Source organism: Nannobrachium achirus (genome assembly GCF_963921795.1).
Source record: "Nannobrachium achirus genome assembly, chromosome: 6".
In the NCBI taxonomy this organism is placed as follows: domain Eukaryota; kingdom Metazoa; phylum Chordata; class Actinopteri; order Myctophiformes; family Myctophidae; genus Nannobrachium; species Nannobrachium achirus.
The window spans coordinates 25,160,100-25,183,134 of NC_137815.1; the positions used below are offsets into that span (position 1 = coordinate 25,160,100).

The 23,035-nt window shown below is 41.4% G+C and overlaps 1 protein-coding gene across 3 annotated transcripts in view; it reads left to right on the forward strand.

The window, feature by feature from the left end:
• Positions 1–23,035, forward strand: part of LOC308287747 (sodium channel protein type 8 subunit alpha-like) — a gene marked incomplete at both ends in the record, with an annotated part of 112,341 nt that overhangs the window by 21,744 nt on the left and 67,562 nt on the right. For all 3 annotated transcript variants that reach the window (XM_080728997.1, XM_080728998.1, XM_080728999.1), the window contains 6 exons: positions 9,804–9,923; positions 10,163–10,251; positions 10,848–10,976; positions 15,832–15,923; positions 22,394–22,615; positions 22,950–23,013. In XM_080728997.1, coding sequence (XP_080585123.1) covers positions 9,804–9,923; positions 10,163–10,251; positions 10,848–10,976; positions 15,832–15,923; positions 22,394–22,615; positions 22,950–23,013 — 716 coding nt within the window. The remainder of the gene's footprint in view (positions 1–9,803; positions 9,924–10,162; positions 10,252–10,847; positions 10,977–15,831; positions 15,924–22,393; positions 22,616–22,949; positions 23,014–23,035) is intronic.

The window sequence follows — 23,035 nt, forward strand, 5'->3', positions numbered from 1 at the left end:
ACCTGTCCTCCTGAAAGCTTGCTCGGCGTTCTCAGAACCAAAGGCCCGACATGGAAAGCAGAACGCCCGGTCATGGCGCACGCTATACTCCAGCCAGGCAAAATCTTTAAACCACTCCTTTCTGAATTTGCGTTGTTTTTCGCCAGCGGCCTTTAATGGACATTCTACATCTTCTGGCTGATATGGACCCAAAGCCAAAAACTGCTTGGCTTTATCCGGGCCATGGCAAGGGTCTCTTTCATGAACAAAGTTGGCTTCATTTGGCTCCTCTGGGTCTGGGCCTGGGGTAACAACAGTTGAGTCTGGAGTGGGGCTTGCTTGCTGTGGAGGAACCGGGGCCTCGGTCTCCGGCAACGGCGAGCCTTCCACAGTGATGTCGGTGGCTGGATCACTGCTGCTGCAAGCTCCGTCCACCTCCTCTGGTTCACGTTCATTAGCATTACTGTCAGTGTCGAGTGAACTACTATACTTGCCCCTCCACCTCTCTTTTTGCGCACATTTTACAAATCACGATCACTGTTTTATTTAATAATTATAAAATAAAGTTACATTACAAAAAAAAAAAAAGAATCAAAATGGCCGCCTGGCGGCCAGGGGGTGCACGTGCACCCTAGGACACCCCTTAAAATCGCCTATGAGAGTACAGTAAGGTACAGTAGAGTACAGTAAAGTACAGTATAGTAAGGTACAGTAGAGTACAGTACAGTAAGTTACAGTACGGCACAGTAGAGTACAGTACAGTATAGTACAGTAAGGTACAGTAGAGTACAGTAAAGTACAGTACAGTAAGGTACAGTACAGTAAGGTACAGTAGAGTACAGTAAAGTACAGTAAGGTACAGTACAGTAGAGTAGAGTAAAGTACAGTACAGTAAGGTACAGTAAGTTACAGTAGAGTACAGTAAAGTACAGTAAGGTACAGTACAGTAGAGTAGAGTAAAGTACAGTACAGTAAGGTACAGTAAGTTACAGTAGAGTACAGTAAAGTACAGTAAGGTACAGCAGAGTACAGTAAAGTACAGTACTGTAAGGTACAGTACAGTACAGTAGTGTACAGTAAAGTACAGTAACGTACAGCACAGTAAGGTACAGCAAGATACAGTAGTGTACAGTAAAGTACAGTAAGGTACAGTACATTACAGTAAGGTGCAGTACAATACAGTACAGTAAGGTACAGAACGTTTCAGTAAAGTACAGTAATGTACAGTACGGGACAGTAAGGTACAGTACAGTAAAGTACCGTAAGGTAAAGTACAGTAAGGTACGGTACAATACGGTACGGTACAATACGGTATGGTACAGTAAGGTATGATACAGTACAGTACAGTACAGTACAGTACAGTAAGGTAAAGTACCATAAGGTACCGTCCACATTATGTTTTAATTTTATTTTGATTTAATTGTCCATAACGTTAAGTTCATGTAATAACACTGCTTGTCTACATTGTATTTCCATTACCATTTTACGTCAGTAAAATGAAAGAGAGCATTGCCTGGGACCTTGACACTTTTTACTATTATTTTTTTGGTTGGAAGCGAGCCCACACTGTTTCGAACGAACAGTATTTCTAGTTAACACTGTTACTGAACAGACACTCTATAGCAATGATTACTATCACAATATAATTAACACTGTTACTGAAGAAACACTCTATAGCAATGATTACTACAATATAGAGCTATTTAACACTGTTACTGAACAAACACTCTAAAGCAATGATTACTGTCACAATATAGAGCTATTTAACACTGTTACTGAACAAACACTCTAAAGCAATGATTACTGTCACAATATAGAGCTATTTAACACTGTTACTGAACAAACACTCTATAGCTATGATGACTATCACAATATAGAGCTATTTACAATCACAATAGAGCCAGGATGGTTGGGCATCTGCAATACACTATGCGTGCGTGCGTGCGTGCGTGCGTGCGTGCGTGTGTGGGAGTTAGTTAATAGTGCAATGACATCTCCAGACCACGTGGGGTCTCTGGGGTCCTTGAGGGTTCCAGGGACATCCCCAACGCTGGGGGTCCTTAGGGGGTCCTTGACATGAAAATGTTAGAGAAATACTGGCTCTCATCACGGCATCGATCAAGGAGGGATACCACTGTGACTGAGAGAGAGAGAGAGAGAGAGAGAGAGAGAGAGAGAGAGAGAGAGAGAGAGAGAGACAGACAGAGAGAGTTGTGATGCAGAGGATGCATGTCGTTCGCCCCCAGACTGCGGACACTATTTTTAATCTAATTAGATTTCAGGACACCTCACGTCTCCCAGGACTTCTGCTTGTTTCTCCTCCTCCCTGTTCCCCTCAGTGTTTCCCTCTGTGTGCGCGCGTGTGTGTGTGTGTGTGTGTGTGTGTGTGTGTGTGTGTGTGTGTGTGTGTGTGTGTGTGTGTGTGTGTGTGTGTGTGTGTGTGTGTGTGTGTGTGTGTGTGTGTGTGTGTGTGTGTGTGTGTGTGTGTGGGTGTGTTCTGCAAAACAAAAGCATCATTTATGCTTTTTTCCCCCTTTCCTGTCCCATCCCTGTCTGCAGATCAGTCACTTTGAACTTGATGTTCCTATTTTGGTATTGTCATTAGGAGTGAAAACTGTCAAACTATATGTACCGTATATGTATTTTTATTCGAATTTCCAGAATATAATTTAAAGATGTACATACAGTATAACTCAAACATTGAGACAACAAGGTCACAACATTGCGTTGTGACCTTGTGATCATTCTTCCTTTGTATTGAATTATTATTAACATACACATAACACACACACATAGGGCTGTCACAATTATTACATAATCGTCTAATCGCGATTATTTGACATAATCGCGATTATTTTTCATAATCGTTTCCATGTTGAAAAAAGTTCATATATATTTTTTAAAGTAAAAAAAAAGGGGGGAAATACGGTAGCAGATCTACAAGTTCTGTGAGCTTTTAGATCAGCTATTTCCACTATCAATGTTATTTTTTAAGTGTAAAGTTGTCAAATATGTCAGTAATTTCTTTGTACATTTAGGTTATGTGTCATATCTGCCATGTGCAACTCCAAAGCCTAGAAGCTAAACGGAAATGTAACTGTCAATGACAAAAACACAATTAAATCATTAATCGCAATTATTTGAGTGAAAATTAATCGTCAGGTAAAATGTCATAATTGTGATAGCCCTACACACATACATTCAGTGTGGCCCGGCTCTAGGCCTCAACAAATAAAGAAGAAATGGGTGAGTTTAGACTAAAAGACACTGACATGACAATGCTAACATACAGGTGATGTGATAGTGATATCACTTTGTTATCATTTTGAGGGTCCTTCACATGAAAAGGTTTGAGAACCACTGACAGTAGTCTCTCAAGAACAGACTAACTGAGCTCCAGTTAAGTGAAAAGGACCTTTTCTTTGACGATGGCTATAGCCAGATTGCTGACATTGAAACATGGGTTTTTCAAAAAAACTCAGAAGGATTCAAAAGACACTTATAGAATCGGGTCAAAATTCAAATTTTCACGATTTTTCAAAAATAGCAGATCTACAAGCTCGCAGCTTGTAGATCTGCTATTTTTCAATAGTTAAAGCATTCAATAATTAATTCAGCTCTGATCTGTAACATGGCCCTCTAGTGGTTTATGCAGATGTGTTAGTTATGGTCATCATGACACATTGCCCGTAGCTACACAACACACATACTGTAGCTACAACCACACCAGCTGTCACTTCCTGAGTCCTGGGACGTTCCGCATTCGACTCACCTGATTGGACAGAGGGGGGAAAGCAGCATCTACTTGGAGAATTTATCTGCTTCAAGTAGGGATGGGACGATATGAAAATGTCATATCACGATTATTGTGACAAAATAAATCGCGATTTACGATATTATCGCGATAATCAAAATTCATTATCCTGGGACGGAACATGATTTGCCAAAAAATAGCAGATCTACAAGCTCACAACGCGTTGCAACTAGGGATGGGCCGAAAGCAAAATTCTTGGCCGAAACCGAATACCGAATACTGGAAACATTCCACCGAATACCGAATACCGAATAGCCGAATAATACATGTATATAATTTATTTTGTATAATAAATGTTTGTACCATAGCTGTACCTTTGTTGTAAAGCTACCTGATTATGGCAAACCCTAACTTAAATAATAATCACCATATGGTTCCATAAAACATTTATTTCTCACTTTTGAATGCACACATAACAAAATAAAATATTTTCTCTTTGCAATGTTAGCATAAAACAAAGTCAAAATAGTGCAACTATTTCTGTAGTATCCTACAGAGATAAAAGTGCATCAGAACAAGGTGCTTAAAACTGCAGAATGATCTAGGCCTACAACAAAATATTATTGTAAACACAAGGGCTGTAACAGCCAGGCCTTCAACAACAAATGCACATACTGTATGTTGCAAAATGATCTAGGGCCCAGGGGTCCTCAAATACAAATCTTGAAGGTCCAGAAATATTTTTTTGAAACAGGTCCAGGTCCGAAAAAAAGGCGAAGGCGAAATAAGGCGGATACATTTATACAGTATGTACTGTATGTATGTATGTTTATTATAATCATTAGAATTGTTTATTTTAATTATTATTATTATTATTTGGAACTTTGGAAATCTCAGTTGGAACTGTTACCCCTGCTACCTGATGCTGGATAAGCGGTTGAAGATGGATGGATGGATGAATGGATAATTATTTATGCATGCAAAACACTGGCTTATAGTTTAATTATTGGAAACTAAAGAGCATAAATGCAATATTAGGCTTGTCGTTCAGAATGGAAAATAAAGTGGAACTTAGCGTGAGGGGGAGAGGATTACTTGACATTCAGTTAGTTGACACACGTACTGCACAAGCCAGACTGACTGTGCTGATTGACTATGTCAAATGACCAGTCAAATCAGGGTCAACGAGTCATAGTTATTAACCTAACACAGCCTAGGATAGCTGGCAATAATATGCGACGACACATCACATTGTTAAAGACGCATGATCACGCATCGCGAGTTTCGCGACCATTTCTCGTCTAATGCAAGCAGTTGGAGCCTTACATCGTGGATATTAATGTGTTGCTGTTGTCCTCTCCAATTGAACAGCCAAAGGTAGAAGATCTCTAAGTTATTAATCCAGTGGGAGCAATGGTTTCCAAGAGGTTTTAGCAACTTTTTTAAGGCAGCGAGCGGCATGAGTGTGTGGAGAGGAGAGGAGAGGGGAGGGGGGGGAGCAGCATGGAGAGCAGACTGCGTCGGAGACTCGGAGGGAAGGAAAACCTTTGATCTACAAGCCCACAGCACGTTGCACCCGCGACGCTTTGTGGGCTTGCAAATTGGCGTAGGGGTGTGTCTTGTGAGCCTGTGTATGTGTTTGAGCGAATGAGCACAATCAGCACATACACACCCACGCACACACAAACACACATCACACACAGTCAGTCCGATCGTCAGATACAACTGTGCGGAGATTTCTCAGAAATGTGCCGCGGTCCGGACATGGACTGCGGTCCGCCTATTGAGGACCTCTGACCCTGTCCTTCACACTATTCGGTGCTCAACTATTCGGTTTTAAAAGCTATCCAGCCGAAAACCGAAAATGCATTTTTAGCCATTTTCGGCCGAAAATCTTCGGTGCCGAATATTCGGCCTCATCCCTAGTTGCAACGCGTTGTGAGCTTGTAGATCGGCTATTTTTTGGCTAAGACATTTGATTGAGAGTGAGAAAAAGACTGTATCAAGTAGGTATATTATAAGTATCTTTACCAATAGAGGGTTGCATGACGGAGGACGATATCACGATGAATTCAATATCCACGATAATTATCGTGAGTGTTTTTTTATCACGATAAACGATAATATCGCTTATCATCCCAGCTTCAAGCATAAACCCAAGGTCTGAGCGGCACGCCCAGGGGCGTCAATTGGGTATGGCAGGGGTATGCAGCTGCCATACCCTGGGTCCAGGGGGGAAAATAAAAGTTAGTTCTAAATATAAATCCATGAATGTCTCTTTGTCTATCTGCGCTGGTTATTATGTTGGTAAATTACATTAAAATAACTACAAATGCTAAATTTAACAAAATGGTCACTTTAACAAGGTATTATAATTATATTATAGGTATATATAATTATATATTATATGTACTTCTTCTTAAAATAAAAATATATCATGCCTGTTGCTAAGGTATGGCAACATGACTGGTGTCTTGCGAGCACGCAAGACACCAGTCATGTTGCCATACCGTAGCTGAACTGACGCCACTGGGCACGCCAAAAGCTGCACATGACCATCAAACCATTAATTCCATTCCCATTGAAATGCATTGGCAGAATCCTGTGTGACCGTGCCTCGGATTTTAAATGTAGTTTTTTTCTGCCTATGAGGGCGGATTATGACCATGCGTTTCAATGGGAATAGAGTGGTTTGCTACCATTTGCGGATAAAAAAAACATTCCCATTGAAATGCATTGGCAGAATCTGCCCTCATAGGTCGAATAAAAGTGCTGTGTGACCGTGCCCAGTCAGGAATTCAAAATGTACTTGAGTAAAAAATAAAATACCAAATTATTGGCATCAAAATGTACATACGGTAAATTAAAAAGTCCTCATTATGCAGAATGTCCCATTTCACAAGTTTTCAAATGATTAAAATGTACAGTAGGTTGCTGATGGCACTGATGCTGACCTTCAAAGCAGCCAAAGGTACGGCTCCTCTATACCTCCAAAACCTGATCAACCCCTACAATCCCAACACAGCCAACACAGGGATGTTGACAGAACCCTCGCTAAAAACCCCAGGACAAAGATCCACTCGTCCTAGACAATTTGCCCCCCTGGCCCCCAAACTGTGAAATAAACTCCCTGTCGCACTTAGAACTACAGACTCACTCCCTAGCTTCCGTCATGGACTGAAGACTCACCTCTTCAGACTCCACCTAAACCCATAACACTACTGTAACACTCCTCTTCCCTCAATGACCATACATGAAGCTAGATAGCATTTTTAGGTTTTAGAAACGTTTTTTTTTTTTACTGATTAGGTGCGTGGTCTACCTATGTTATTGTTTTTCTCTACAGTAGATTGATATTTATATGCATTGTTATATTGTTTTTGATGTACTGACATATTATCTTGCTTATTATATTGATGTATTATCTGCTTATTGTAAGTCGCTTTGGATTAAAAGCGTCTGCTAAATGCCTAAATTGTAAATATCAGATCTACAAGCTCACAACGCATCGCGCTGCGACGCATTGCAAGCACGGCTATTTACTCAAATCTTTAGGCTAATTCTACTTCCGGCAGTCTTCCGGGTGCACTGAGCAACTTGCATTGTAATGAATAGCTGGGGCGGGGCGGTCCGCTCTCTGATATATATTAGCTCTATGGTAGAGACAGGCCAGTAGCAGCAGCCCAGCCCCACTCGGCCCCTCCCCTACACTACATTACACTACAGACTGTGTTTATGTCAGCACATCTTTACCCTGATCGATGCAAAGCCTGCAGGCCTCTTCCAGTAAGAGCTGTTTGCCTGTCTGCCCGCCTGTCTGTCTGTCTGTTTTCCCTGTTTGTCTGTTTGTCTGTCTGTCTGTCTGTCTGTCTGTCTGTCCATGCAAACCTCAAAGCAGCCCACATGGAGGTACTAAAGGCTATTCTGTCCTACTATAGCCAAAGTGCAGTCAGTAACCTTGCAAACCTAGCCTGCCAAATGGGTTATTGGTCTACAAGTACAAGTGATATTACACTCAGGACCGTAGCGCGTCTAATCAGCGCTCTATGCAAGCTCTCTCGAATGCGCCTCTCTCCACGCCCGCGCGCGATTTTTTGCAGGTTTTGGCGTGATTTTAGTCGGTTTTGGGCTGGTTTTGGGCCGGTTTGGGGCTGGTTTGGGTCCGCTCCCTCCATTTCGGCGCCCCCTCTAGGATGGCGCTCTAGGCTGCCGCCTAGCTCGCCTATAGCTAAAAACGGCCCTGATTACACTGATTGTGTACATCAAGGGTTCCCAAATGTTTAAGGCCGTGACCCCCACAAAAAACATATTTGAACTGGGGACCCCCCCATCCTGACAAGCACTTGGAATAGTCTGCGTTACGTTTAGTTTGACCCAGGTCCAACAGATTCACTGTTTTACACACCATTATAATGTTCTTATTTTGATCATAAGCCCCAATTACTGAATATCAGTCTCCTCCTTCTTCAGGATATGTCACTGATTTACTATGACACTATGTATGAGACATTAGGAGTTCAACTAGCACTAGTGGTTCTCAAATGTTTCATTTGCAAGGACCCCCTTAACTCTGAGAGTATACGCAGGGACGCATACACACACACACACATGCACGCACGCGCGTGCGCACACACACACACACACACACACACACACACACACACACACACACACACACACACACACACACACACACACACACACACACACACACACTCTTTGCCCCTCACTCTGACTGTTCACTCTATCTCTCTACATTTGATCTTTAACCATTTAGGGCCCGGTCTCCACTTGGAAAACACTGAACATAGCAGATCTACAAACAGATGTTGAGCTTGCAGATCTTGGTGATGACACCATAGATGATATTACTATAACTATAACTGTACAGTACAGATGATGCTTGTGCTCTGACTGTAATTTACGCTGAAATGTGACTATAATGTCTGACTTATTTGGTCACAGAACCACGTCGGTAGGCGGAAATAAGCTGGTGTTCAACAGGAAAGAGCTTGTAGATCAGTACGATGACACTGTGCGGTTTTCCGACAAAATGATGGGTTTGTCTGTGTGTATGTTTTCTCCCACAGACGTCTATAATCATCAGCAAAGGATCAGTTTCAGTGTAATTACAGTGCAGGACAAAGTACTTTACAGTACCTTATAATGTATGTCATTATGTCAAAATTCCCCCCTAAGATACAGTTTATGTCACAAGGAAAACTTGAGAGAATATCTATTTTTATTACAGGACAGATTGAAAATGACGTATTTATACTTGACATTTAACCACTTGAGCAGCCATGTATCCCTATTCTGTATCCCTATTATTTCGAGATGGCTGTCCGCGGCCAAATACATATCATTTGGGGGGTCCTTTACATGAAAAGGAATCACTGAGAAGAAGGATTTAGAAGACATATTTATAGAATCGGGTGAAAATATTCAAAGACACAAATTGTATTTAAAAAATAGCAGATATACAAGCTTGCAGTGCGGCACTCGTATATCTGCTATTTGTCAATTAGTTAAAGCATAAAATAATAGTTAAACAAATAATGCGTAATAATGCGTTCCAGGTCTTACGTGAATATTGATAAATTCCAAATCAGAAAACTCTGAGGCATCCTTGGACCCACTTTGAGAAACCCTGCTCTAGACCTCTAGTGAATGTGCTTAACTACTATCCGTTTAAAGTAGCCTTCATCAGCGTTGCATCATGCATCATGCAACGCTGATGAACGCCGAAACGTGTCCGTTTGTTGCTGCTCTGCAGCTTACCATGCCGACCTTATAAAATAAAAAGTGCCTTAAAAGGACTGTTCCGTGAGTGCTGGTGTTCTCTTTGAGAATCTTCTTTGTAAACTTAACTACTATCCACCACTGATAATCGGCGAGCGGATACGGTTGTATGACAAAACGAGTTTATATGGTTTTAATTTGTCTTTGTTGTGAGATTCTCTGCCACTGACTCTATAGACTAATCCTCAACAAAGTATGCATTTGACTCTGTCTGTGTGTCTTTAACTCTTTAACGTTGTTTCTCTGTGTCTCTTCTTTTTTCCCACAGACGTTTATAGTCCTCAACAAAGGGAAAGTAATATTCCGCTTCAGTGCCACGCCGTCCTTGTACATCATATCACCGTTCAATTTATTCAGGAAAATAGCTATTAAGATTTTGATACACTCATATCCTTTCAAATGGAAAAATAAATACATTGTGTTTTCATGATGTTGTTGGATGCTAAAGCCAAAGTGTGTGTGTGTGTGTGTGTGTGTGTGTGTGTGTGTGTGTGTGTGTGTGTGTGTGTGTGTGTGTGTGTGTGTGTGTGTGCGCGTGCGTGCGTGTGATTTATTGATTGTGTGCTACTTCTACGTATATATATACAAACGTGTGCCAACTTCTCCTTAACTCCTGCCCCCTTCAAGCTTTTCAGCATGATCATCATGTGTACGATTTTGACCAACTGTATATTCATGACTTTTAGCGACCCTCCAGAATGGTCCAAACAAGTAGAGTAAGTATCGCTCTCAATAATTCATGACAACCCATAATCCGTGGTGGACAAATGTACTCAACCCCAATACACAAGTTAAAGTGTACACACTCATTATATTACTCAAGTGAAATACAAGAGACAGTTTGTCAGTCAATTATGATCTTGAGTAAAGGTACTGAAGTAAAAAAAATAAAAAAAAATACTTACATTTTAAATAATGGCAATAGCTGATCTTAAAGCTCAAAATGTGTCACATCACGATGCATTGTGAGGTTGTAGATCTGCACTTTTCACATAAAATAGAGCTTAAGTGGTTCGTTATTACTATTTTATTTTTATTTACTTTTTAAGGTTGGCTCACAGAAATTCCTAGAAATTAAGTCCAACGTACATTTCGTCTTTGAAAGATAGTATAGTGAAAGTCCCAAGCTTCAAACAAATAAAGTACCTAAGTACAGTACTCATGTGAATCTTACTGTCCGCCAACAACCAACAACAAAAGCTTTGTACACAAACCTCACTTGTGTGACCTGTTTCATTGTGTCTGTAATCTGTATTCAAGGTATACCTTCACAGGTATTCATATAACCTGTTTCATTGTGTCTGTATTCAAGGTATACCTTCACAGGTATTTACACCTTCGAGTCGCTAACAAAGATCGTGGCCAGAGGCTTCTGTATAGACGGCTTTACCTTCCTACGAGATCCCTGGAACTGGCTGGACTTCATGGTCATCTCCATGGCGTGAGTACACCCTCATTTGAAGATGCAGTGCCATGATTTTTCCCCTCCTAAAACATGATGATCAGGTATTATGATTATACTAGGAGGACGTTTTTTTCAAAGAAAGTGTACAGGAGTGGACCCGCACACTGTCGAACTTGCAAAAAAGTAGAACGTTTTATTGTGACGTTTCGGTAATTTCGACCTTCATCAGAACAGACAATTGTTCTGATGAAGGTCAAAATGACCGAAACGTCACAATAAAGCTACCTTTCTACTTTTTTGCAAGTTCGACAGTGTGCTGGTCCACTTCTTTGACTTCACTATCAGAGAAACCCTTTTGATATATGTATTTTTGTCCTGCGCGGTAACCAATCGCGGTAACCAATCTTTGGGGTGTGCATCAGCCTTTTCTTAAAGAAAGTGTACAGAAAGTGTTAAAACGAGTTCATTAAGTATGCCTGGTTGTCTGTTGGCTGGTGACCCAGCTGAGGTTAGCCACACCCACAGTGTTGGGTGAATGGTAAAAGGGGAGGGGATGAGTTTATGATGTCATTTAATCTGTGTTTTTCGACTGGGCCTTTTGAGGCCCAGTCTTTCAGCTTTCAGGAAGTAACCAAAAGTACACAGGGAAGACAAATCTGCACATTATAACCACACCTGGGGGTCTATTAGAGTAATGTCAACTCCATAGACGCATACAAAACAGAAAAAGTACACAACTATGGCACCACCTCTTTAAATGGTGACAGATAAATATTGATTGCTGGATGGTGCATTCTTTCTAAAAGCCACATTCATTGTCTATTTGTGGTGCGCAACGGAACATGAATTATGCACAATATGCTGAATTATCATTACTGAGAATTGAAAGGGAAATGTTGCTGTTTTTTTTGGAGCGGTGAAAGCGCTCCCAATAGACAGGTATGTCCGTGGGTATGTGGGTGGGTGGCTGGCTGGGTGGCTGGCCGTGTCCGTAGCCTGGCAATACCTTGAGTGGCCACACACAACACACTAGTTAAAGGAGGGGCGCTGTTTTGTGCAGGCCAGGCACACTCACCACTCACTCACAGGCACAGTTTACACTCACTCACTCACTCACATAGGGTACAGCTGCTCAAATTCACCGCTCCACTTCGAACCGAGGTTTGATTTTTACCTACATCCCTCATTTCTGATGTGATAACAAACGTGTTGGTTTTAGCTACATTTTCACATTTTGTAGTAGAAATCCACAGAACACATACTGTACCATACAGTCCCTTGTGCTATATGTCATGATCTGCATCAGCACTATGGGATTCAGATTCAAATTCTGTGCAGTTTCCCTTTAAACATTGTCTTTTGTTCTTTTCTTAAAGGAGTAGTTCACCCCCAAAATGACTTTTTTTCTATTGATTACTCATGCCATGGAGACTAGAGTTCAATAATATTTTTAGTTTTTTGTCGCATTCCTAAGACAAAAATGTGATAACAATAAATGTACCCCCATTTACCCGTTTCGAAACGGGTCCCCATCCGGAATCAATGGGGGTAAATTTACTGGAATCAATTTTTTGTCTTAGCAATGTGACAAAAACCAAAAAATATTATTGAACTCTACTCTCCATGGCATGAGTAATCAAAAGAAAAAAAGTCATTTTGGGGGTGAACTGCTCCTTTAAATCATCGTACTAAAGCAGCACTATGTAGTTTGACTGGCAGTGCCTTGGTGCCTTAAAGGAGTAGTTCACCCCCCAAATGACTTTTTTCTATTGATTACTCAGAGACAATAATTTGATTACAATAAATGTACCTCCATTGATTCCGGATGGGGACCCTAATGCATTTGGGTCCCCCTCCGGAATCAACGGGGGTACATTTACGATAATCAATTGTTTGTCTTAGGAATGCAACAAATACAAAAAAAAAAATATTGAACTCAAGTCTCCATGGCTTGAGTAATCAATAGAAAAAAAGTCATTTGGGGTTAGGGTTAGGGCTATAATGACATCATAATATCATCCCCTCCCCTTTTTACCATAAAACAACATAATGTGGGTGTGGCTAATTCATCTGGGTCACTACCCACCTGAAAACCAGGCGTACTTAATGAACAGGTGGGTGTGGTCACATAAAAACATCATAATACCTCATGATTATGTTCTAGAGGTGAAACAATCACGGCACAATGTCTTTAAACATGTACAGTAACTTTATAATGTCATGGGACATTATAATATGCTATATAGTTGTTTAAAAGATACATACTGCTTTAATGTTATGTTCCTTTCATAATTATCTTACGTACAACATGCCCTTGAAGATTATTCACCCACTGAACTTCAGTGTTAAAGGAGCTATAGTCAACTTTTTCTTGAAAAACGGATGCTAAAATATATATTATAAAAGAATAAGCTTCATATATGTGTTTCTATTCAAAAATGACCACAAAAAGCGTAACATATTGATAAAATAATCATTTTGGCCATTGTCAGACCGACACTTTGTTTACATTCTAGTCTATAGACTAGGATGTAAACAAAGTGTCGGCCCTACAATGAAAAAGTTGACTATAGCTCCTTTAATAAAATAATGTTATGTGTACAGTACTACCTTTTTGTATTTGTCAATGCTTTTCTATGATCTTTATTGTGGATTAATATTTAGTAACAGTAGCAGTTTGTCTTGACTGTCACAACAGTTTCTCCATTAAAGGAGAATTTCCAGACGAGCCGTTTTTCGTTCCTTAATCAGATGTAATTATATCCTCGGTGAAACATTTCATATCTCTGTTCCGAGTGCACCGCAGCTGCGAGCATGTGCAGCGCCCGGGATTCGAACGCAAGTCTCCCGCGTGAAAGTCCAATATCTCAACCACTAGACCAAAGGCATATCCCTATCGTCCAGGGGAGATATTAGACTTTTGAGGCCATCATTCTGAGGCAGTGAGACACTCTGCTACACATGCGTGGCAGGTTTAGCGGTAAATCGACTGTTGCTGGTGTTCATTTGGTTCCAGTTCTGAGAAACTGGTTAAAGAAATTGGGCAAGGAAAAAGACGGGAAGTGGTTCAACCCTGGTGGAAAAGGAATGGGTTCAACCCTGGTGGAAAGGGGACCATCATTGTGTGTTCGTTACGTAACCCTTGCTTTACGAATCTTAAGCCTTGAGCTCACATTGGGAAAACAGCGCTTGGCGAAAAAAACAAAACAAAAAAATGATATCTAAAAGAAAAAAAAACAACTGTCTTTTCTTTGTGTCGGGGGACGGCTGCTGAGTTGTAACCCTGTCTGATCCAACTTGCAGGTATATTACAGAGTTTGTAAACCTAGGCAATGTGTCAGCCCTACGTACGTTCAGGGTTCTGAGGGCTTTGAAAACTATTTCTGTAATCCCAGGTAAGGCTGTCCTATTAGGTGTGTGTGTCTCCCGGGCGGGGCGAGTCGCGGGGTTGATGTTAGGTGTGTTTTTTGTTTTATTTTGATTTTTCTTTTTGGGTTTTCTCCCCCCTTCCTTCCTTCTCCTTTAGCCTGGAATCCAGACGGAGGCGCTCGTTCAGTGTTCATTTTAGTTTTTTTTCAGTTTTTTTAGCTTTTTTCACTTTGCTTCTCCGTCTTGCTGTCATCCTGTTTGAGACGGATTTCCAAACGTCACCAAATATGTTGGCCAGTCAAGGCTATGATCGAAGGGCCAGGCAGGCGCCGTTGACGCACATGGGAGGCAAAACTGGAACAGGAAGTTGGATGAAATACAGTACAATGGAGTCAACGGGAGCCGGCCGGACCAACTTGTGAACAAACACAATTTCTGAACGGTTGCTTCCTTTGTCAGTTAATCTGTTCAGAAATATAAAAGAAGATAATATATATATATATATATATATATATATATATATATATATATATATATATATCACATGTTGTTTTCTAATCCTTTGTTTTTTGATGTGCACACTGTACAATTCTATTGAGGCATCTAAACAGTGACATGTATCGTTTCTGGCATGGCAGTATTGTGAGATTTTCGACAGCCTCACGATACTTTGGCATGTTCAGAAAAGTATTCCTTAGATACCTCAATAAAATGACATACAACACAGTTGGGGGCGGCAGTGGCTCAGGGGTAGAGAAACCGTCATTAGAAGTTAGAACATGGAGGGTTCCCGAAGGGTTCCCAGTTCGATCCAGGGCTCCCCCAGAGTTGGTGTCGAAGAGTCCTTGAGCAAGACTCTGAACCCCTAATTGCTCCCGATGAGTGGTGCCTTGCATGGTTTCCTCTGCCATCGGTGTATGAATGTGTGTGTGAATGGGTGAATGTAATTTTCAAAGGTTGTAGTCTTTCAGAAATAGTGTTTGTTCATATGCTGGTCTTATTGACGCCAATGTATTCCACCAAACCCGCCTGCAGTTTGTCTCCCAGTGCGATGAATCTGCCGGCTGGAAGCCACTGGTCCCGCCCCACCCTCACAGACCTTTACATTGGAAGCCACTTGCCCCCCCCCCCCCCCCCCCCCGCCCCTCACAGACCAATCAGAAGCCGCGGCTCCGGGGTGCCCATCTCGCCCCACTCTGCCCCTTCAAAATAGCACGATTTCCATACTGAGAAGGGAAGTGTGAGAGAAAAACTAAAATCAGCCGAACGAAGCGAATCGGTCTGGATTCCAGGCTACTTGTCCTTCCTCCTCCAACTCTCTCTCCTTCCTTCCCACCGGGCGGACAGGCTCCTCCTCCCCCTCCCCCCACGTACGTTGGTCTTCGATGGTGGTGCTGGTGTCGTGCTCTTCTTTGCACGTCTAACTGTAAACGTGCGTGTCTGTGCGTTGTAACGTTGTTGTGCGCTGTGTGTTGTGTGTCACGGGGTTTCTGTTCTGTGTGTCATCCTACCTTGTTTACAGATATGTTACAGAGTTTGTGGACCTGGGAAATGTCTCGGCGCTGAGAACGTTCAGGGTTCTCCGAGCATTGAAAACTATTTCTGTCATTCCAGGTGAGACTCCCATTTAAACACTAAGGCTGAACTTTCTATCCTTATTTATGTTTTTTTTTTTTTTTTTTTTTCAAGAAAGAGGATGCCTCGGGAATAGTGTTATTGTATTATTTCTTTCCTTCTTTCAACAATCAAAAATGGTAGCAATACATTTTTGATAGGCTTCTAGCAGAATACTGGCAGTCTTCAGTGGTGTTCAGTGGTAGAAGTGTTTCTGAACTGTGTCTTATACACTATGTGGACATACCAGGTTATACAACATAATCTGAATGTTCCTCATTTTCATTAGATATGAAAGATATGAAATAAAGACCACTCTGTCTCTGTCGGGTGTAAAACCTCAAAACACGGCATACTTTTGATACTTTTGTGTGATGCTGTAGTGTGATCAAGTAGGGCATTCATTTGACGCAAAAGCACATAAAGTTTGCATTTGGAGGAAAGAGGTTTATATATATATATATATATATATATATATATATATATATATATGTGTGTATATATATATATATATATATATATATATATATATATGTATATATATATATATACTGTGTATATATACTGTATGTATATGTATATATATATATGTATATATATATATATATATATATATATATATATATATATATATAATATATATTATATATAGCCTATAGTAAAAACAACAACAACATAGAGTGAACTCAACAGCTTTAAGGATGGTCTTATACCTCAACATCAGATCACTGGAATAAATATTGTAAAGATGTACGATCATGTGCGAGCACATTGATTTTATTTTCACATTAGTTTATTATCCGTTGATTCCCAACAAAGGCCATTTAATTCCCTGAGACTGCCAATGCCCTATTTGAGTCGTTTGATGCTGCATGAAGCTTTGAAACACCTGCTTTTAAAAGTTTGGCTTTTAAGGGTATTTTTTTTTACTTTTTGGTTCTGTTGGATCTCTGGTTTCTGAGAAGGTCTGTGTCCACCTGGGAGTGGAATAAAGAATAGGTCAGAGAAGTCATCGAGCCTCAAGGAATATTCTCTGGGGATTTTAATATTATTATTCGAGTGAGTGTGTTGTCTAGGATGGGAGGAGAGAACGCTTCTTCTTCTTCAGCTCAAAAGCAAAAAGAATTCATCCTGGTCGTGGTGTTGACACGCGGTGTTGACACAGTATTGACACAAGCGGTGTTTGATACACGGTGTTGACACGCGGTGCTGACACACGGTGTTGACACAGTATTGACACGCGCGGTGTTGACACTCGCGGTGTTGACACGCGCAGTGTTGACACGCGGTGTTGACACACAGTGTTGCACACAGTGTTGACCTGCACGGTGTACACAGTGTTGACACAGTGTTGACCCGCATGGTGTTGACACACAGTGTTGCACACAGTGTTGCACACAGTGTTGACCCGCACGGTGTACACAGTGTTGACACAGTGTTGACCCGCACAGTGTTGACACACAGTGTTGACACACGGTGTTGACACACGGTGTTGACACACGCGGTGTTGAAACATGGTGTAGACCCCAGGTGGCCAGTTGTCCGGATTTAAAATTAAGCAAACACGGAACTGAAAGTCGATTGGCCGCTAGTTGTGCTGTTCTGGTACCAGAAGCAACATGTTCTCCATAGGATTCCATTCATTTCCCTCAAACGTTTACATTTGATTTTCTTACCTTAATAAATAAACATTGTCATAAATACTTCATGGTTCCTGTCGCTAGTTTAAAGCCTCGTTTCAATCACCATGATATGCGTTTTGAGAAAATATGGTCCAATTTATGTTATAATTGATGTTAAAGCAGGGTATGCTGTAGGAGGGACTTGTGATCATAGGCTTGTGATAATTCTTCTTCGCGGGCTTTATTTTCGGCAAGCTCTTTTCTTCCAAGTATCCCTGCGGTTGCACGTGACCGTTGGCAGCCAATAGCATTCGAGATGGTACCATTTCTACCAATGAACGTTGATTTCTACAATGATGGCGGCACCCGTACAAGGGCCAAAAAAGCGTAATTTTCGCAGCATAGAAACCAATGGCTTCCCACCGTCCATATGTTTTACAGTCTATGGTTGACCCACAGACACCATGCAGAGTCAGTTCCTTCAGCCTTGGCGTTTAAGTGACCCTGCATGCCCCGCCCCCTCCTCGCCTGTCCTTTCTTCTTCTTCCCCTTTATTTCCTAATCCCCCCCCACCCCCAACTGAGCCTGACTCCCCCCTCCTGCACACAACGCCGCTGTGTTTGAGGTGCTGCTGTTTGTCTGTTGGATGTTTATATAATATATCTGTCTATCTGTCTATGAGAGAGAAAGTGGCCTTTGTGGACGTTGCTTTGAGATGGAGGCCAGCGAGGACATAAGGTTCTCAACCTGTGGGTCGGGGTCCCCATATGTTTTATTTAGGTGGGGGAGGGAGGGGTCCTATATGACAGAGAAGAGACAATTCAAGGACATTTAGACCTTTTATAATTACAAAAAGAAAGAAAGAAAGAAAGAAAGAAAGAAAGAAAGAAATTAAGAAAGAAAGAAAGAAAGAAAGATACTGGTCAAAGAAAGAGACAAAGAAAGACATTGTAAAAATAGCCAATATATTATTGTGAGCTTGTAGTTTGGCTATTTTCACAATATGTATCTGTGGAACTGATTCAAACTAAATGTAATGACTCAACTCCTACATCCCAAGTTCTTGTCAGGATGGGGGGGGCGAGGGTCCCCATGTCAAATATGTTTATTTTGGGGGGGGCCCAGTTCAAATATAATTATTTTGGAGGGTGACCAGTTCACACATGATTATTTGGGGGGGCCCCAGTTCAAATATAATTATTTTGGCGTGTCCCTAGTTAAAAAAAATATGATTATTTTGGGGGGGGTCCCCGGTTTAAATATAGGCTAATTATTGTGGGGGGTCCCCAGTTCAAATATTTTGGGGTCGCGGCCTGACAAGGTTGGGAACCACAGCTGTAATGTAATGCACCTTTCTCCTGGATTGCACGCCCCTCCGGTGTCAATCACACATCTCCGCCAATGGGAAGAAGAATCTGTTCTAAGGTCCGATATATAGAACATATAGCAGAACCATAAAGCTGACGATGTGACGCGTTGTGGGCTTATAGGTCTGATATTTTCGGCGCGCGACACCTCCGGTCCTCCGCACAACGGAGTGCAACTTTAAGCATCAAAGCTGTGCAGAGAAAATCCCATTGGTCTGAAAATGACTCTGTTAGAAGTTGCTGCCTCACATTTTGCAGTTCTTTCAAAGCCCACAAGGGGGAGTTTATTTGATGAGCAACATCATGAAGGAAACGTCGCATAACGGCCACTTTATTGGTTGTATTGTTTTGTGGTGTTTTTTTGTTCTGTGTGAAATAACTCTCTCTGCTCTGTTCGCTGTGTGTGAATATTATGGTGACAAGTGAGGTAAATCGAAAGAATCTAGTCTAATACTTTTTGTTTACATTATACAGTACGCATATAGTGACTTCTTTGTTTAAGTAAAGGTAGCTTCAATCCTGTATGGTTAAGTTATTAGCCTTTTTTTATATAAACTATCAGTGAATGTTCCTATGCTGTCATAACGGGGTCCCCAGCAAAACATGCTCACAGTGTAGCGTCACAATCACTTTAACCACTTCAACTTAATAATATGTATTAGTAATATTTTATACTTTGTCTATAAAAACAATCTTGAAAATGTGTGCATATGCATTTGAATATAATTAAATATATATTCAGGATATATATTTTAAGTGGACGTTTTTAGCTCAAATCCTAGCTTCTGGGGATCCCTGACACAACATTTGGGGGTCTTAACCACTGAAACGTAGGTAAACTGTTCCATATTTTGCTGGGGACCCCCTGGTCCATTTGGAGTACCACTGCAGTAACCAGTCCGCAATGAGTTTTTTCTGTAGTCCACAAGCTGTGTGTGTGTGTGTGTGTGTGTGTGTGTGTGTGTGTGTGTGTGTGTGTGTGTGTGTGTGTGTGTGTGTGTGTGTGTGTGTGTGTGTGTGTGTGTGTGTGCGCGCATACATGGGTTAGGAGCCTGTTTATTGTATTGTACTGTATTCTATAGTATTCTTGTTGTATTGTATATGTTGTATTTGTATCTGTGTCTGTCTGTCTGTTTGTCTGTCTGTCTGTCTGTTTGTCTATGTTAGTGGTGGAAAGTATATTAAGTACATTTACTCAAGAACTGTACTTAAGTGCAATGTTGTGGTACTTTTACTTTAATCGATAGTATATTTATATTTTAAAATCCTGTATAATTCTGCATCTCGGAAGCAAGATTGCACTTTTTACTCCACCACAGTTCCATGACAGTTTTAGTGTCTTTTAGTGTCGATTTACTTTGTAATTCAGCCATTTCAATATAGCTGATCTACACATTCACAGTGCGTTGTGACGCGTTGTGAGCTTGTAAGATCAGCTATAATCAAAGAAGTTTATACTTAAATATGGTCGTGCTCGAAATTATTCAACCCCCTCTGAAAATTAGTTTTATTAGTGTGGCCACTGTTCCTTAAAACTTGTGAACTACTGTATGCTCAAAACCATACTTCGTAGAACATTCAGTGCCTTTGCAATTGTTTTATATAATATATATATAATTTTGAGCACACCGGTACTTACATTAACACTTCTGCTGCCTAACACGTCCAGGAAGGTGATAATAATAACCTTGGTGCGGCACCAAGACCCCGCTATCACATCCAGGGATGTATTACCTGGTTACCATGGTTACTAGGTAAACAGGCACCGCTGGTGAGCGAAAACACTACATATCCCATGATGCAGCTCGGCCGTCAGCATCATGAAGCGTCTTACCTCCATAGGCTCCTATTCATTGCTGATACAAAGAAACGGCTCTATCGCTGAATTTTTTTTTTCTCTCACTGCGACACTGTCAGCCGCGGTTAGAATGTTTCATTTCCGTGTGAAAATAAACATACTGACCGCCATTACCAACATCGTCAATTTCCACAACATGGACACGATTGTGGCTTCCGGGGCTCTTCAAAATAAAGCGCAAGTGAATGGCGGCAACCTATAGCCAAATAATTACAACAATAATGGCATCCCAAGTGTTAAGACAAAAACATGTTGATATTGTTCTAATGCCAGTGTTGGAAAAAGTACTATTGTTTTTACTTAAAGGCCCGCTGACACACCCTGAAATTATAATAGTATGATACAGTAGTTCACGTGGTCTCTCTGAAAACAGTCTGAAACAGTCTGAAGTTCATGTCACAGTGTAATCTGCCCCTTGCCCCCAAACAACAGCTGACCAGTACAGTAAGTAGTCTAAGTACAGTCAATTAATTTGATTGGCTCATAAAAATATTAACTCATATTTTAAGATTACTTTTTAAAGTGACAGTACCCCTTTAAGTTAAAGTACTTACGGTAATTGCAATGTATAAATACTCTGTTAGGGCACAATCACACCAAAGTATGGCAGCCAGTTGATAAACTCCTTTTGTGCCTGTCGACAGGTTTTTGCAGCCATTGGATTCTTAAAAGCAGTGCATTCTGTCTTAACCTCGTGTCACCGGTCTTTCCCCTCCGGAAGAATGCCCGGTATTCGTTTTAAATGGGCGGTGTGATCCGGTCTAGACATGGCCTAAACCGGCAACAGGCAGAAGAAACAGCGTTGCTTCGTTTTGGTCCCCCCTGTTTGTTTCCCCAATCTCTATTTAAATGCTCGAGAAGTGTAGTCTTGCCAGTCGCTAAAAATTGATATAACGTAGGAGTAACTAAGGTTTCCAGATAATTGTAGTGGAGTATAAGTATAATATTTGCCTCTGAGATGTGGAGTAGAAGTAAAAGTGCTGGGAAATTGGGAAATACTCCGGCAAAGTAAAAAAATACCTCAATACTATACTTAGGTGCAGTGCTTGAGTAAATGTACTCAGTTACTTTACGCCACTCGCTACCGCTACATTAACCACTCGCTCCCCAGCCTCCAGGGGGAGCTGTGGTTCCGATCAGGCCAAAGACTCTGAGACGGAACCAGCGCAACGCAAAGCAAGCTTTACCCCCAAAACAACAGAAAGACACTAGCACAGCCCTGAGCCACTACGCTCAATCATTTTAAGATCTATTAAGGACTTAAGTAAGATCATTTCACTTTAAAAACACGTCTGGGGGGGCACTTTAACGTCTATACTCAAGGCTTTAGTGTTTAACCCCGGACAGTTTTTAAGTTGCTTGATTCAGTATTTAGATATTTCACATTCATTTCATCAAATGGCACGGTTTCGACCTGGTTAAACCGGTTTGCATTATAGGCCGGCCGTGTCGGCCCCGATTAAATGAATATCAAATATCCCAAATACTGAATCAAGCAACGAACTGGATGTGCGCGACCCACTTGTTTCCCCGGTACTCTCTAGTTAAGGGTGACCAAACCTTCTCTTCAACATGTCTGTACCGCCTCGTGGTGGGTGTCTATGTGCGTCATGCTGTGCCTAGGGCTGAAGACCATTGTGGGAGCTCTGATCCAGTCTGTGAAGAAGCTAGCCGATGTGATGATCCTGACGGTGTTCTGTCTCGGCGTCTTCGCGCTGATCGGGCTGCAGCTCTTCATGGGCAACCTGCGGCACAAGTGCGTGTTCTGGCCCATCAACATGACGGAGCAGTACCTCCCTAACGGCACCAGGGGCTTCGACTGGGACTCCTACATCAACAACGAAAGTGAGTTTTTATTTACCCTACAATTTCTTTCTTTTTTTCCTCCGCCCAGGTGGGCTTGGTTATATGCCGAAACCCTAAGCTTTTAACCTCATGAACAACTATGCCTAACCTTAACCCTAACCTAACCTCACAGAAACTATGCCTGAAGCGGACCTCAAAACTCTCTGATGACGGTATAACGGGGTGTTGCACAATCGGGTGCCGGGGGCATGCATTCCCTGTTTGCATCGTTCCCAACTTGCATCGTTCCCCGAGTGCTCTAGTAAAACCCAGAAATGTTGTAACACAGAATGTCTTGAGAGCTTGAGTAACTGTGGTTTGTTTGTTTTTTCAGGCAATTTCTACTTCATCCCTGGCTTCATTGATGCGTTACTTTGTGGAAACAGCAGCGACTCTGGGTAAATACTGTTCTATATATTA